The following is a 17970-nucleotide window of genomic DNA, read 5'->3' as shown; positions in this document are numbered from 1 at the left end:
CTGTGCTTGTCATTTCTGTTTATAAGTATTCAGAAGCACTCAAAAGAATCTTTCTGTACCATAGTCCTGATAATCACCTTTATAGCCCCAGCTGTCAAATGTAGCTGGTACTTGGTCCCCAAGCTTCTTGCTTTAGTTGGCACTTCATCAGAATAAACCATAGGTGATTACTTAATTGAGATGCTCTGCATGCCATGAATGACTAGATTCCACCTCTCTTTGGCAAGGAGCTCAAGTTCATCTTTGCAGGTCTATCTCATGTGGCCTATTTCCTAGACAGGAAAGTCTTGATAAAAATAATTATTAACTATAATAGGAGATTTGATTAATGAGGGATTCACTAGTAAAAAGAGCCTTAGAGAGGGGCTGGGATTGTGGCTCAGTTGTAGAGTGCTTGCCTTGCATGTGGAAGGCACTGGGTTCCATCCTCAGCACCACACAAAGATAAAATAAAGGCATTATGTCCATCTACAACTAAAATATGTATACATATAAAAAAAGAAACCTAGAAAATATAGACATAGTAGCTACCAGGGAGCTAACCTCATAACTAATCCTTGGGCTGAGTGATAGAGGGGCTAAGGAAGATCCCCTGTCCCTCCTACAACTAAGATCTAGACTTTATTTGGAGAGTCAAAGGCTGGCTAATTGAATAGTAGAGAAGTCACTATGGTGCTAAGTCTGCAAAACTTGTTGAAAATATGCCTTTTGGAACTTGATGCAAATTTCCTCCCGGGTGCCAGGGAAGCTATTTATGGAGTAGTGTCTCACACTATAAAACTGTTCTGGCCACCAAGCCATACAGGAGTTCAGAGCTGAGGAAACCTAGGTATGCAGCAAGAACCTGCCTACCAATACACCAAAATCAGGAAGCACAGAGTTCTTTTCTTCCTGTAATATCTCTTCAGCGCCCTCTACTGACAAAGCTTCAGTCCCAGAAGGCAAAGAAAAACCTATTTAAAAGGCCCAGATCCATTTTCACAGTGCAGTAAAAAAGGGTGAATTTGAAGCCGAAAGGCAAAAAATCAATAATCCGCACAAGCATCACTTCTCAGATTGTTCTTATAGATTTCGTTGGCAGATGCCTACTTCTGTCTGGAAGGGCCTTTGGCATGCCCTTTTCTCCCAGGTTTCACCAGGATGACACCAAAAACAAAGGAGGAAAAGATAAGTCAAACAGAATTTTGAGATTTCTTCTTTTCTTACAACCCTTCACGGAATACCCTTCTAAGTCGTGCTGAATCTGGGTGTTCCAGCATAGAAAACCTGAGCAGCAAAAGGGGCACTGGGAGTAAGGATATATACCCTGTGGAACAAGGTCTGCTGGAGCAAACCCGAATGCAGCTTATTGCTACCCTTAACTCCTGCAAATCCGCCTCCCAGGTCATAGAAGCCTCCTGAGGTCTTCCTACTGCCTGGGCGGGCCCGGCGGTCGGCGCGCCGTGATTGGGCGCCGGGGGGCCCGCCCCCTCATCCCGGCGCGTCGGGAGGGGGCGGGGCTAGCCGCCCGCTCTGCTCCGGGGCTGCGGGCGCCTATTGACCCAGCCGCTGCCGCGCCGCCGCGGTCTTCTGCTTGTGGCTGGCGGTGCTCGAGCGCCCAGTGGCACTGGAAAACCGGTGCTTCCTCACGCTGCTGCCGCCGCCATCTCCGCGTTTGGGGGCGGGAAGGAAGGGGTGTTTCACGGCTACAGCTGGCGCGGGCTTCTCTCCGGGGACGGTCCTCTCCTGCTTGCTCTCCTTTTCCTCCTCCCCGCGCCGCCGCCGCCCGTCCCCTGCACCCTCCCAGTGCAGCCCGGGTCCCGGAGCGGGGAGGTAGGGGCGCGGGGCGGGAGAGGCCGGTGAGCGGACGCGCACCCTGAGGAAACTCCTGTCCGATCCATAAGCCCCGGCATCCAGGGTGCACCCCGGTCCGGCCCCGGCAGCGGTGGCAGAGGCGGCAGAGGCAGCAGTAGGAAGGGGCTCGGTCGGGGAAGGCGGGGGCGGTGCCGCGGGGGCGGGTCCGGTCGTCCCGGAGCTAAGTTGTGTGGCTCGGCTCCTCCCGATCTAGTTCCTTTTCTCTGGTCTCTTCGGACCTGGCTGTGCGCGGCCGGCCTCGGAGCCGCGGAACCCGCGCGTTTTCTGGGTGAGGAGGACACGCCTGCCCTCGTCGAGAAAACTTTTCCTGCCGGCTCAGTTGGGGCGGTGGTGGCAGGAAGTCCGGACAACGACCTCTCTCCGCCTGCTAGGCGCGCCCTGCCGGGTGTCGGCGCTGAGCTGGAGATTAAGTTTGTGGGAGCCCCTTCCCCACTGTAGGCGAGTTCCGCCTCGAGGGGAACGCCTGCCCCGGGGAGGGCAGTGGGCCAGGGCGAAGGCCCAGGGCGCTTGGTGGCGCCGGAGACGAGGTGCGGAGGGCTGTCCGGACCCACACCAGTTACCCTAGAGCGCGCAACCTGGGAGCAGGGAGCCTCCGGCGGCCTTTTCTAGAGTCCACAGTCCTCCACCTTCTCCGAGTGAGGACGGTGTCCGGGTCCTGAGTCTATGAGGAAAATGAAGTTAAGCCGCCAGTTCACCGTGTTCGGCAGCGCAATCTTTTGTGTGGTCATCTTCTCGCTCTACCTGATGCTGGACAGGGGTCACTTAGACTACCCTAGCAGCCCGCGCCGCGAGGGCTCCTATCCGCAGGTAAGCACCAGGCAGCCACGACGCTTGGCTCTAAGTGGGTAAGCTGAGGGCCTGTGGTTACTGGCTGCTCAGCGCCAGGGCAGGGTGAGGCCGAGACTCCTTCAGCCAGGGTTCTGAAGCTCGGACTGCGGTGACCACGACCCGGGAACCTCCTCCTCCCGGGCACGCTGAGTTAACAAAGTGTCTGGCGGCGTGCGGTGGCAGTATAGCGCTCGAGGGAAGTGGGCATGTTCTGGCCCTCATACCCCGGCCTGGGTACCTGCTGGTTGGGGCAACCGGTGTACCGAGAGGCACCCCTTCTGCAGCAGCATCGCTGTGATAGCCCCTGGGATCACCCAGGGTTAAGCTGCCCGCGCCAGCACAGACCCCTGAGCGCACCAGTCGTGGAAATTGATCAAACAAACCACACTTGGCCTTTTATTTTATTTTATTTTTTTATTTAACATTTTTCCTTTATGGTCGCTTAAGAGACAAAAGTTTATTTCATTTTGTAGCCCTCTTCATGTGGATCTCAGGGTAGAGTTTAGTGTCGTCATTCTTCAGCTGTTACATAGGGTTGGTTTTGAGCAGACCTGGGGAGCCGAGTGAGGAAGCGTGTGTTATACTACAGCCGGAAGCTGTGGGGCGCTCAGTCCTGCTCCCGGTGGCAGATTGGCAAATGAGTTAGAAAAACGACGCGACTCAAATCTTTTATGTAGTTACCAAAAATAAGTAAAACGACGCAACCGGTTCTATTTGGAAGGGTACCCTACGACATTGAAAGTTAAGTTTGTAGCTCTTTTCCAATGACCTGTACACTTAGGAAATTTCAGTACAAGTAAATATTGTGTGACCTGTAATGAATGAATCTGAAGAACTCATGCTGTCAGGCTAATCTAGAAACTATTTGACTTCTTAGGCACAGAGAAATCTAGGCCGCGAATGCGTGGATGTTTTAGTTTTTTTTTTTTTTTTTTTTGTGTGTGTGTGTGTGACAGCTTAAATGACCAAAAGTATCCTTGCCCTTTCTTCTGACATGCTAGGGCAAATGGCCTGGATTTCATTGAAATTAATATACAAACTTTACTTGAATTATTGTGAAGGTGAGAAAAGACTCTCTTATGGATTCTGTCATCTTTTCAGAGCACTCAAAATATTTTGCAAGTGAGCCACATTAAATATCCCGTAGGCAGATGTTTTGAATTTTTACAAGCTTCCATTTCCCCTAGATTGAATGATAGAGAAAATATTTAACAAACACTGTGGGCTGATTTTAACTTTCGAGTTTACAGTTTACCCAGTGCTTGTTGATAAGGTTGAAGAAAACAGTGTGACAAAAAGTAAACCCTCTGAAGCCAGAGAGAAAAAGGAGTTCTAAGCTTTGTTTGATATGTTGTGTAATTTTGGGGTTAAACTTACTGTTTTCCTACTTTCCCCTTATTTTCAGAATTTTCTCCATTACAGGAAGAAAACCATAAAAACTGATTTACTTAAAGTGTTGTCTTGAGTAATGTACATTGACTTTTGGCTTGGTGATCACTTGAAAATGATTTATGCAAACATCTGCATTGGGGTTCTCTGGCAACTTTGACGTTTTACTTTGTTTCTAAAGAATGATTGACTCATTCATTTACTAGGAAATCTTAAGCAAAGTTAATTCCAGTATTTTAATATTTATCTCTAGTGCTCAGTAATGGGCTTAGGTTCTGCTTAAAGTTAAAGCATTTGGTGGAAAGGGATAGTGGCTGCTAGAACAGAAGGGCATAGTGTGTGTGTAGTGCTTTGTGGTTAAGAGGGGGAGGGTTTGGAAGGTGGTTTTTGTAGTTAAGGTTGTCTTTCTCAAGTTTTTACTGTTGAATTTTCACTGTAGGAGGAAGTGTTGGTTGAGTGTTGGCGGGCCACTGAATCCCCAAGTAGGTAGACTTTATGAGCTTCACTTTTTCCTATCTGACATTAGCTTGGGCGTATTCCATAATAAACTTGATTGGTACAACCACCACCTAGTAGGTGTGGAAAAGAAGGCACAGAAGAGATTATCTTGCCCAGGGTCACACAGCTAAAAGCTAGGATTTGAACAGGCAGCTTTTGGAGTGTAGCCTCTTGGCCACTCTGCTGTCCTGACATTTGAGAATCCTTTGCCTATAGTTTAGGCCTCTGCTTGCTTGTGGAAAGACCTAGTGGAGCAACATGTTGCTCTGTGGAACCTTAGCTTACGCCTTTTTTTTTTTTTTCTTTTCTAAAGGAACTTTTATTGTAAAGCCATAATGAATGTGGTTCTTTTCCTGAAACATTTAGTGCTTGGGATTTCTATCTTCCCAGAATCTCCCTGCTTATTTCACAACTAAACAGAGTGGTGAAAATCATTATGCAGCATAGCATACAGCATGTGAATTGATTCTTTTATTTTTTCATGACCTCTGTATGTTGCTCTTAATTGATAATAACACCAAACACAGCGAAAGTGGGTTGCTGTATATTTCTCTTATGAGTTTGCATACTGAATTCCTGAATTTTAGTAGAACCAAGGTAGTCTGCCATTGTATGTCATTTTTTGGTGCCTCATAGAATAATGTATCTAGAAAGTATGAGTTTCTCTGTATTGTCCATTTAGTTTTCTTTCAGTTGATATAGAATCTTCAGTAAGGTATAAATTCCATTTTGTAAGCAAGGTATGTTTACTTAAAGACCATCCAAAATTGAGAGAAATCTCTTTGCTGTATTTTGGGCCTTTGTTCTTTTTCTCTCCTTCCCTGACTTTGTGTTTTCCACCACTTGACCAGACTTCTAGGGAAGGAATGGGCCCACTCAGGGTACTCCACTTTCATCTTGGGAACTGCCTGCTCCAATTCTTTGGAGGGCTTTCCCCTTGTGCTTCCAGGGAGAATTCCTTTGAAGGCTGTCAGCAACAGGTGGCTTATTCTTTTAGCTTGTGTGTGTGTTTCAAGATTAATAGTAAAAATTCCACTCTGGATCAGAGGCTGGCCAGAACAGTAATCTCCTGAAAATGCTTTATGGTCAGTTGTAATAATTTGAATAGATGAAAAGGAGAAACATTGTTAAGGTCTCCCTGAAAGTCTTCATCATTCTCCCAGGAAGATTTCATAAGTTGCTTACTATCTTCAGCATGAGTAATAACAAGTCTTATTAATGTCTTATGTTTGGATCTGGAGAATTAAAACAATCAATTTTTGTATCACAAATAATCAATTTTTAAATAACAGGAATATCATATGACCATCGAGATTAATGTTAGCTTTTGTAAGTCTCTATAGAAGCTGAGATTCTGGTGGAAAATGTGAAAATCAAGTTCAAACCTTATGATATTTATCAAGTATGGAACACTCTAGTTTCCATAAGTATTTGATTATAAGTCCTTAGAAGGTAGGGACATTTATGCCTTTTATTCCCTTTAACTTCTATAATGGCATTATAATACACATTTTAAAAAGTGCTTCCTGGCTATATAACACTAGTATTTTTTGAGTCCAACACAGTAGACCTTAATAAAAGTTGACCTATGGCTGGGGATGTGGCTCAAGCGGTAGCACGCTCGCCTGGCATGCGTGGGGTGCTGGGTTCGATCCCCAACACCACATAAAGATATTGTATCCACCTAAAAACTAAAAAAAATAAATAACTTAAAAAAAAAAAGTTGACCTATGACAATAAGTATAACTAGGACCTTGATCCTCAGTTTTTTTTCTTTGTTGTTTTTACAAATCTGTAAATCTTATGAATGACATATAGGAAAAATATGATCTTCTCCCCTCTTTCCAGTGCACTGTATTTATAAATGGTAGCACTTGTTGCCCTGAGTTGATCAGATTTGTGTCTGATCATTTGTCTCCTTTTAGGTGATACAAGACTTGAGAGCTTTTGGAAAGTGGTGGAACTTTGACAGAGGTGACAGTTAGGAATTCAGAACTTTAAATCCCTTTGCGGTTTCCCTCTTGAGTCCAACAGTCTTGTGGGACTCTGAGACCTAAACTTCTATGAACCAACTGTGCTAGATACTGGTGACTGCCTTTGGTGTGAGGTTTCATTTTATTATTTTAATTGATTTGAATGTATTGTTCCCAGATCAACACTGGGTTCAGGGCTTGAACAAACACTTTATAGTCACAAAGATGTAATGACTGTTTATTGAAAGGGTATTTTCTGTTATTCATTAATTAGCATTACGGGATATTTGGACTATGGACAGAACATTGAAAATGACCACTTTTGTTGTTGTTTTTAATCTCAGTCAACTGTTGCTTTTTATGAGAGCTATAAAACCATGTATCTTTTTTAAAAGACAGAAGTGTTGAGACATTTCTTGAAGTAGTAGTTCAGTGGCTGGTGCTGATCACCTGCTCTACTCTTATCTGTTTTTACTCTGTAGCTTTAAGTTTTCCCTTGTTGTTTCCCAGGTCCATAGAGAGACTTTTAAGAAGGTGGGAGGATACCTAACAGCTTTGGTTATCTGTGGTTGCTGGATGATAAAGGCCTCATTGCATTTTTGGCCAGTTCTGAATTGGTAGTCAGGTTCCTGGTAGCAGCGATTTTTATCAAGAGTTCACATAGAACTAAGGAGAGTGAATTTTGCTGATTCTTATAATTGCTGTTAGTAGTTTGATCGGGAGAGGAAGTAGAACATTTGAGCTAAAATGGGTTTTGGTTTTAGTTATTAAGACAAGCTGCTAATTTTAAGAAACCATGTTGAGGTTCAAACAGGTTTAGAGGGTTGATGGTATTGTAATGGAGCTCACACCTGTGCTTTAGTAAGTATTGCTAAATTTGCCTTATGATAGGAAGGAAGTAAATCATTTGATTAAACTCTGAATCTCTTGGTGTTATCTGAGAGTGCATTTAAGATAATGCTATTTGTATTCTAGATGCAGATAAATGCATAGTAAGAATCTTATAAATATTTTAGTGTTAAACTTCTAAATCTAACATATTGTTTTCTAAGGAAAAGATTGCTCTTGGAGCACTTTAGTTTAAAACTGCACATATTCTATCTTTTTCTGCCTCTGTCCTGGGGTTTTACAACCTCTTTGCTATTGGCATTTTGGATATGAGGATTCTTTGGTGTTGGGGACTGTCCTGTGCTTTGTAGGATGTCTAGCATCATCGCTGCTGTCTACTCCAATATATGGCAACAGCACTGTTTTCTTTCTCTTCCCAATTGTAGCAATCAATGTCTCCAGATATTGCTTAATATCTACTGTGGGGGTGGTGGGGAAATTGTTCCCATTGAAAATCACTTTTGCTACAGTCAAGCCAAAGGCCTTTTCTTTGTACCCAGTGCACTTTGTTAGCATTTTGCATTTTAGGAAAGAGTGATCAAAGGTATAATTTCAATACTCAAAAGGATAACTAGCATTTTTTTGACGTATGAACTGTATTTTTCTCTGGGCCTAAAATTCACTTACATATTTAAGATTCTAAATTGTAACATGTTACAGAAAACATAAGGCTAGATTATGTTCATATACAAGTTGAAGAAAAAAATGTAAGTTTATTATAATGAAACTTGATTTTTTTCTAATCTTTACCACCTGGACATATATATTCTGAGAAAAAACATAACGGTCAGATCTTGGTAAAGAGATCATCTTTTACTTTGTACAGGTGGAATTAGAGGTCTCAGTAGTCTTGGTTTATTACCTTGCCTTTTATCATAGGAAGATAAAATGTATTGATTAATTATAAAGTGTTATAAAATCATATGCATAATTAATTTGAGATTCCGAAAGTTTCTCAGGCAGACTGTTTACTTTTTTCAGTGTAATCCTTTGTTTTAATTCTGATGATTCTGGTTATCATATTTTATGTGCCTTTATGAGATGAGGGAAGGCAGGAAAAGAAACTGGGAAATAAAGTGGGAAGAGGCTTTCCTTATGTTCATTTTGTCTTCTCAATAGCAAGTTTTAAGAAAGGAGGATGGAGGTGAGTGCAGGAAAAGAATGAAGTTCTTAGTAAATATCTTCTCTTTTGTCCCTAAGGTCTTAAAATCTGCCTGAGTCAGCTAACCATAAGCCAAATTGGACTACTACCTGTTTTTTTTTTGTGTGAGCTGGAAATTTTTAAATGGTTAAATAATGCTTCATGATGATTCTTCTCCAGATTTTCTCTGGTGCTTTCACATTATAGTGGTAGAATTGAGTAGTTGGAACAAAAACTCTCTGGCTCACAAAAAGTAAAATATTTACTGTCTTGCCCTTTTCAGAAGAAGATTGCCAATTCATGGCTTAAAGTATATTTCTCTATCAATCATTAACATTGGAGGCAAATAATATGTTTAGGGCTATTGAAGCAAACAGACTAAATAAAAAATGAAAATTCTCATAAACTGGTTATTAAGTAAGCATTGGTAAAAATTTGTGTTTTTTGAGTGTGGTTTAAAACTTGTGTAATATATGTTTCTTAGATTTCCATATCCTTGGGGAACATCTGTGCTAGAGGACAGGCATGCTTAATGCATTAAATTTGTTTCCCTTCTATCACTGGAAGGTTTCTCACTATAGAACTGCTTTGGGAAGGAATGTTCTGGATCATGAGCTATGAAAAATTCATTGACTTCAAGATTGAAAACCATGACTTTATAGTGGTTTGAATCTGCTGTAATTCACAGATGACCTGCATTCCAAGTCTAATCTGAGTGGGTTAGTACTGTAGAAGTAGATCCCAGGTGTAGGTATCTTCTTAGTAAATCATAAAAATAGGACAGGACTTGGCAGTTCTCTCTGAGATCCTGAGGGTTGCCTAGTGTGGAGGTAGAGAACCACCAGATTGTCAGCAGGGTTACTAGACTGCTATTCTGTTCCTTAAGGAGTAAGTAATTCCTGCTAATTTTTATCCATTTTCTTCACTCTTTTTAAATATTATCATCTTCTTCTTGCATTTGTAGAGATTATAGTACCATGTTTAAATTGCAGTATACTTAGTTTGAACCAAAATTCATCTCATTGAGGGGTGTTTAAGGTTAATGCTAAGTTTTTAGTTTTTTTTTTATTGTTAAATGTATGTATTTGTGCAAATAAAGATTTGTGTGTATTTTCCTGCAAATAAATGAATTTCCCACTGATTTTCTTAGCAGGCCCAGAAAAATTAAATGCTTTTTTGAAGAGTGGAGCATACCCCAAATCTGACTTTATGCTGTATTCTTGCTAGTGAGCCATATTGTCCTGAATCAGGAGTGTGAAGAGCTGGGGACTTTGGCAATGATTTTTGTCTTTTAAACACTTAGGCATTTATGAAAGAACAGATCTATATCTAAGTAAAAATTCAGATAGTTTCGAAAGGTATACATGGACAATTGAGGAGTCTCTCTTTCCTTCTCCTCCATCCAAGTTGATTTTTTTCTGAGTCCCACTTCTTACCATTAAGAGTGATTCCTAATCTAACTAACTAACCATATATATTTGTAAATAAAAATTGGAACAAAAAACGTTTTTGTTACATTTTAAAACTATTGTTCCCCTTTATAAAAGATGAGGAATTCTTCCTCATTCTAATTTTATGAAAGTTAGTTTTATATTCTTCTTACATTCTTCTGTTTGATATATCCTAACAACTTTCAATGATGTAATTTCATTTATTTTCATGTTTCATCAACTTTAGGGGTAACATCTTGACTCTTCACTGTATCAGAAGAGGAAGTTGGCAGTTCTCCACATTCTTCCACTGATTTTTATTCCCTCTCATTTTCTGTCCTCCTTGAACCATCAGTTCTTTTATACCCACCAGCATTATATTATCTGCATTTCATTCTGAAACTGAATGTCTTAGATAGGCTGGCTATAGGCTGTCTTAGATCAGTTGGCTACAAAAGTTGAAAACCAGTAAACAACGTATATAGGATTTCAGTTGGGTAGAAAAAATAAGTTCAAGAGATTTATTATATAATATGGTAACTCTGAAAATAACAATATATCATATTCTTGAAAATTGCTAAAAGTAGATATTAAGGATTCTTACTATCTAAATGATAATTATTAGAAGTAATGTATGTTAATTTGATTTAGCTATTCCAACGTGCACATTTCAAAGCAACATATTGTATGTGATAAATATATGCAATTGTTATTTGTCAATTAAATAATGAAAAGTTAAAAACAATGAATATTTTCAACCTATAATAATATAAATATTGCTTACTGTGTTTCAGGTAGTTTGACCTAATGGACAAGGAGGGATAATCTTACATTGTTAAACATGTCTTATAAGGAAATATTCTAAGCCTCAGAGCAAGGGGGTTCCTTTATATTCCAGCTGCTAAGAATCATGCTGTATTTTGGGTTTCCTTTACATCTGGACCATGACTTCCTTGTATAGCTTTTTGCTTCTCCTATCTCAAATTCTTTTCCTTTTTCTTATTGATATAGGAAATGGAACTTATCAAATCCTATCTGTTGAATCTCATTATTTTAAAATATTTTACAACTCAGCATGCATCAATATTTTGATACCTTGTGGCTTTTCATGATTGAAAGCATGGAGTCTTGTCATTTTTGTTGTTGTTCACAGGGCTGGTGATATTTTATTTCCTTTCAGGGTTAGGAGGACAGGGCTGAAGACATCCTTTGTAGGAGTCCTTTCATTTTCCTTTGTGCCACAGGTGTGGAGGAATATGGAGTTCATGAGTCTAGGCCCTGGCAGTAACATTATGAGCAGCACAAGAGAATGGAAGCCTAAGATTGTGAATTATTCTCAGAATTATTTTCTCCATTAAAAAGAATCCTGAACTTGCATTTTAGAATCCAGTAAAATAGTCATTCTTTTTAAGAGTCATCAGCATCCCAGAGAAGTCTTACATATGAAAACGTTGTTGTAGAATTTTAGAGTAGGAAGGGTCCTTCCAGGTCAGTTAATTTAGTTTTTGATTTTTCACATAAGGGCACAGAGCCACATAAACTAGATCTCAGCAGTTTGCCCAATCATTGCATACCTGGAATATACATCCTGACCTATAATTCAGTCTTGATATATCATACCAAATGTGTATTTGAGAACTTACTATGTTTTAGGTACTTTGAAAATTGTGGTAGACATGTTCATGTTAACTATGTTTCTTGTCTTGAAAGAACTTCCTACTTATTTGGGGAAATAAAACTACCATATGTGAAACAATTATAGACAGTTAAGAGCTACTTAATTATTCATTAAATGAATTAATTTATAGAGCTTAGAATGGTGCTGGGCACATATTAAGTACTCAGTAAATGTCAATTATTGTCAATAGATAGAAGTTTATGGTGTACCTGTTGTATACCAGACACTGTTTTAGATTCCAGGGATTCAGGAACTGAGTAAAAAACTATAGTCCATAATCTTATTTTGTGTTTTTAATAGAAGGACAAAGACCTTAAAAGGAATTCTGAAACTCAAGTAAGTTTGGGTGATGGCCAAGTTAAAGTTGACCAAAGGAGAGGGGAAAGAAGCTAAGCTTTTCTGATTGGACTTTGATGGAAGGAAGAACTTTGCTAGTGTAAAGGGCAATGCTTCCAAAGCTTTGGCATCATGAAGGACCAGGTATCTTGGGAAGACAGGAGGAGAGTGTCTTGCTTTGGAATCAGTTTGGTGCTTGTAAAGACTAGTTGGGAAAACATGATAGTTTGGGACCAGATAATTAATTGCCACAAGAGTCAGTCTGAAGAGTTATGTGTTAGATGGTAGCAAACCACTCAGAATTATTGAGCATGCCAGGCAGCTGCTTGAGAAAAGCAGTGTTAGAGAATTAATTTTGTAGAAAATTTTAGATCTGGAAGCTAAGAGAATATTCAATCTAGATTATTCTGGTAGCAATGTGTAGGAAGACTCAGAAGCAGGAAGGCAGCTGAGAATCTGTTTGAGGTAATACAGACATAAGGCAGTAAATCTCTGTACCAGTATTGAATTGGCTAGAGTAGAAAGAGAGAAAAGTATGGAGACATTTTGTGAAGAGAAGCACCAGGGCTTTCTAACAGATATGAAAAAGGCTAATGATGATGGGTGGCTTGAGTCAAAAATTTTCTTTCACCTTTTTCCTTTGGGGCATTGGAGACTGGGTTATATTGTTTGCAGACAAACGGGTTGAAAGACAAGCTGGTTTGGAAGCCAAGTTCAGTTTCATTATAATGAAGTGGATGTTAGTGGAAATAGCCAAATGGGCTGGAGTGCTGGGACCAGAGAGCAAGGAAAGGAGATGTTGATCTGGGCATCATCAGAGTCGAGAAAGAATGAGCTCACTCCGGGACTGTGCTCAATAAGGAGAGCAGAGAGCCAAGTACATTTCTTATAGCCAGAAGCTGCACTTCTTATATTAAGATTATTGTGCAGCAGATGTTAATAAAATAAAGCAGCTTGTATTCAATTTGTCAGAAACCAGCTCATAGAGCAGCATACCTAAGAAAAGATAAGATTATTATAAGGAATAATTTCAAAGATTCATTTCAGTAGGAGACTTAAAAAGACCCTTGTCATCCTTAGCACAATTTATTGGTATTAGATTAGTTTTTCTAAGTTCTAAGAACATAGATTGTGTGGATGGGGAGTGAAGATGAGGTGGTGAAGAGGGAGAGAGATACTAAGGATCAAAAGACAATACCCCAAATGGCAGGGTTCAGAGCTCAAGGTTGTTTCAAAGGTCAGGGAGATTTCTGAGAATTGTCTCTTATTTTTTGAGTAAAGAAGATCCCCTTTTGCTTGGTTGGCAACTGATAAAGTAAGAACTGTCTGTGACCCAGGGCCACCTCTGGAACACATGTATGGCCAAATGATGACAAAACTTGAGATGCACTATATTTTTTGTAACTTTAAGGGAAGAAGATCCAATAATTGTTTTAAAAAATGAGATTTGAGATCCTCAGAAATTTATAATGTTAACTCTTCTTTTATAGCTGATAGTATGATGTTTAGAAATTGCTGTTATGTTCTCATATATTAAGTCATGCCTTGCTGTTCCTTACTATCCCACGTAGACCAGCTGGTTCAGATGGATTTTTATACAGGAAGATGTAGGTAAAAAATATGTAAAACTTTAGAATCGTTGGTGCTCATAAAGCATAGTCAGGAAATTCACCATTTATATTAATTCAGTTGGAGCTTGCCTAAATACCTGTCTTGTTAGTAAGAAGTTGAAGGGCCTTATTTATGAAATGATTAGTATAAATAAGATTAAAAGGGAGGTGGATTATTCTACTTAATACAACTCTGCTTTCAGAGGCTCCCCCAGACTATTTCTGTGTAAAAAAATGATCTCAGGCATGTCAGTTGCTTTTATTTTAATAGGCTAATACTGTTTAGGTTGATTGGTTTTTTTCCTTTACTGACAGTTATTCTCTTTTTACATTGAAATTGTGTTTTCCAAAATTACTTGTGTAAAATACATTATATTATGTTGAGATAACTTTTCTCAGCAGGTCCTAAGATACAATATATGTCCTTTATCTATGGGGAATGAGTTTAGGTAGTATAAATAGATAGTCCATAATTATTCTAGGTACAGAGACAATTATGTGTCCAAAAAAAAAAAAATAGAAGATTATCAACACAGACCAGAGTCTAGATGATGTATAACAACATGACCCTGGTTACCTGGGGATTGTTGCTGTGCAAAAGTATATCACAGGAACTTTGGTACAGTTCTTGGATGGGATACACTGTTGACAGATTATCTCAAAGTCCTAAGTATAAGAATATAAATATACAAAAAATAAGTTTTATATGGAAAACCAATGTGGTTCTTAAAAGTTTTTCAAAAAGAAAAAAACAGTGTTCCATAAAATAGTTTGGGAAGTGCTGAGTTGAAGAATTCAATAGTTAATTTGCTTAGTGCCACTTAATTGTAGTTATTAAATGGATTTGTAAGTAATAAAACTGCATTTTATTAAAATATTTTATAATCCAGACATTTTGCCCTACTTACAAACCCTTCTAGTAATTGTTTTTAAAAGGGTGTCTGTTTTTTTAGAGTCTCACTTTCTGTAATAACTTGGTGCCTAAAGTGTTGCCTCAATAGGAGGTAATTTCTATGCAACCTTATTGGGCTGGTGCAGGTGGGGGCCATACGGTTTTAAAATAAACATGCATCTGGAAACTCACAGTGTGGAAATGGAGTTGTCTCCTAGAGCCTGAAGAAAGTGCTAACAAGTGGAATTTTAACCACATTTTTGGAGGAGGGTGTTGAGAAGATGGAGTGCTAATATTCCAGGTCAGGGCTGGGATCCTCCATAGTGATTCTGGCAGCTTCCCAGTGTTTGCCCAGGTGCAGTGACAAGGCCCTTGAATATCCTACCTGGGCACACTGGAAGTCCTAGTTGTTCTTCTAATCCTCATTTGGCATTCTTGTCATCTACCTGTATTTAAGTATACTCTGTTATCACAGTACCTTGTCAGGTGTGACATGAATAATGATTTGCCAGAACAAAGTATGTAGTGCTTCTGTGTTTTGGTAGGGTATTTTATAATTCACTGTTCTTCATGCTCACCTGTTAATGGCTTTTATTTTGTTGAATATAGAAGTGGCTGCACAAAGACAATATCTTGGAAGAAATTTGGGCATGTTAAGCTCCCAGATCTGGAAAAAACAGTATTAGAAAACCATTTGTAACTGTGGCTTGCTGATAGAGAGTTAGGGATACATACAGAACTGTGGTCCCAGCCCTGGTTCATTTTTTCTCCTTTTGAGTTTAACACTATGTGTCTTTAACTGGTGGAGTTAGTGCTTGAGGGGTTATCATTCTGTCAAACCCAAAAGCCTTCATATTAAATGCCTGAGATCTGACTGAATGGAGAATTTTTATGTATGGGCTGAATTGTGGCTGACCAGAGAATTCTGCAAATAACGACAATACCCTATTGGAAATATAAAACAAAGTTCTTATATTTATATATTTAGTTTGAATACGCTGGTTCTTAACTGGGGATGTGTGAGAATTATCTGGTGAGCCATTTAAAATTATACAAAGCAGATCTATGGAAGCATTGTTAGTAATCCCATTTGTTCCCATTGCTTGAAATTTGTATTGGCACTGATCACTCAAGTTTGTATTTTCAGCTTTGATTTCTCGCTTAAGTTCCAGACTTACATGTCTAAAATTGACACCACCATTCAGATATCTGATAGCTCAGAACATATTTTCCCCTCTATCTGTTCCTTCCCCAGTATTCCCTGTTTCTCTAAAATGCCACTCATTTTCATCCCAGTTGTCACAGCAAAAAACTAAGGCCAATTTCTTTCTTTCTTGCCCCTATTGCTAGTCTATTCATCTTCTCACATCCTGTCCTGTTCCTCTACCTCCATTGCCCTGGTCCAGTCACCATGGCTTTTTCCTGGAAAATGACTGTCATTTCTTTATCTCTACTTTGCCCCACCAGAGTCTGAGAGTGGCTTTAAAACACTTTATTCATTGACTTTAAAACTCTGTTTCAGATGAAAGGGTTGATGTTTCTTTCCCTGAAAATTATTTTTAATCATAAAGTCTGACTCTGTCTTTCCCTACCTTCTTTATTCATGTGGGTGAACAGCCTTGTTTGACCAAGTTATGCCTCTGGGAAACAGCTTATGAAGTTTATGGTCTTTCCTTCCATTTCTGCATTGTGGGGGTTTGTAGGGTTTGTAGCTACTCAGGCTCACAATTCCCTCCCTCCCTCCCTCCCTCCCTCTCTCTCTCTCTCTCTTTCTTTCTTTCCTCCTCATCTTCCTCCTCCTCCTTCTTCTTCTTTAATTTGTTCTAATTAGTTATACATGGAAGTAGAATGCATTTTTTTTTTTTGGTGATGCTGGGAATCGAACCCAGGGCCTTGTGCATTTGAGGCAGGCACTCTACCAAGTGATCTGTATCCCCAATCCCAGGAGAGTGCATTTTGATGCATTGTACACAAATGGAGCACAACTTCTCCTTCCTCTGGCTGTACATGGTGCAGAGTCACACCAGTAGTGTAATCATACATGTATATAGGGTAATAATGTTCATCTCATTCCACTGTCCTTCCCACCCTTACCCCCTCTTCTCCCCTCAGCACAATTCAAAGTTACTTCATTCTTCCTTATGCCTTCCCCACACTCCTTTATGGATGAGTAGCATTTGCTTATCAGAGAAAACAGTCAGCCTTTGTTTTTTTTGGGTGGGTTTGCTTATTTTTTGCTTAGCATGATTTTCTCCAGCTCTGTCCATTTACCTGCGAATGCCATAGTTTCATTCTTCTTTAAGGCTGAGTAATATTTCATTTTGTATATGTACCACATTTTTTTATCCATTCATCTGTTGAAGGGCATCTAGGTTGGTTCCATAGTTTAGCTATTGTGAATTGAGCTTCTGTAAACACTGATATGGTTACATTACCATATTATGCTGATTTTAAGTCCTTTATGTTTAAACTGAGGAGTGGGATAACTAAGTCAAATGGTGGTTGCATTCCAGGTTTGCTGAGGAATCTCCATACTGCTTTCCATAGTGGTTGTACCAACTTGCAGTGCCATGAGCAATGTATGGATGTACCTTTCCCCCCACATCCTCGCTAACACTTATTATTGGTTGTGTTTTTGCAATTCCTGTTAAAATACAAATGACATTATTCATAGAAATAGAAAAATCAATCATGAAATTCATTTGGAAAAATTAGAGACCCAAAGCAGTCCTTAGCAAGAAGAGTGAAGCAGGAGGCATCACAGTACCAGGCCCTTAAACTATACTACAGAACAATAGTAACAGAAATGGCATGGTATTGGCATCAAAATACACATGTAGACCAATGGTAAAGAATAGAAGACACAGAGACAAACCCACATAATACATTGATCTCATACTAGACAAAGGAGCCAAAAATGTACATTGGAGAAAAGATAGCCTATTCAACTAATGGTGCTGAGAAAACTGGAAATCCATATGTAGCAAAATGAAATTAAATCTTTATCTCTCACCTTGCATAAAAATCAGCTCAAGGTAGATCAAAGACTTAGGACTAGAACAGAGACTCTTTGCCTAATTAAAAAATAAAAAGTAGGCACGAATCTTAATCATGTTGGCTTAGTATCTGATTTCCTTAACAAGACTCTTAAAGTGCAAGAAGTAAAATTAAGAATCAATAAATGAGATGGATTCAAACTAAAAAGCTTCTTCTCAGCAAAGGAAACAATTAATACTGTGATGAGAGAGCCTACAGAATGCTAGAAAATCTTTACCACATGCACCTCAGAGCACTAATCTCCAGGATATGTAAAGAACTCAAAAAACTTAACACCAACAACAACAACAACAACAACAACAACAACAAAAAACCAAGAACAAAACAAAACAAAAAAAACTCAATCAATAAATAGGCTAAGGAACTAAACAGACTCTTCACAGAAGAAGAAATACA

General features: G+C 39.4%; 1 protein-coding gene across 2 annotated transcripts in view; it reads left to right on the top strand.

Moving 5' to 3' along the window:
• Positions 1–1983: 1983 nt before the first annotated feature.
• The window catches only part of Man2a1 (mannosidase alpha class 2A member 1), a 179055-nt gene continuing 163068 nt past the window's right edge, over positions 1984–17970 (top strand). For both annotated transcript variants that reach the window (XM_046460088.2, XM_058584317.1), the window contains exon 1: positions 1984–2661. In XM_046460088.2, coding sequence (XP_046316044.1) covers positions 2518–2661 — 144 coding nt within the window. In that variant the 5' untranslated portion in view covers positions 1984–2517. The remainder of the gene's footprint in view (positions 2662–17970) is intronic.

This window comes from Marmota monax, unplaced genomic scaffold, assembly GCF_021218885.2.
Source record: "Marmota monax isolate L192 unplaced genomic scaffold, Marmota_monax_Labrador192_F-V1.1 WCK01_AAM20220418_F8-fsc00006, whole genome shotgun sequence".
Lineage (NCBI taxonomy): Eukaryota > Metazoa > Chordata > Mammalia > Rodentia > Sciuridae > Marmota > Marmota monax.
The sequence above is the reverse complement of the archived record's forward strand: the minus strand, read 5'-3'. Positions and strand labels throughout refer to the sequence as shown.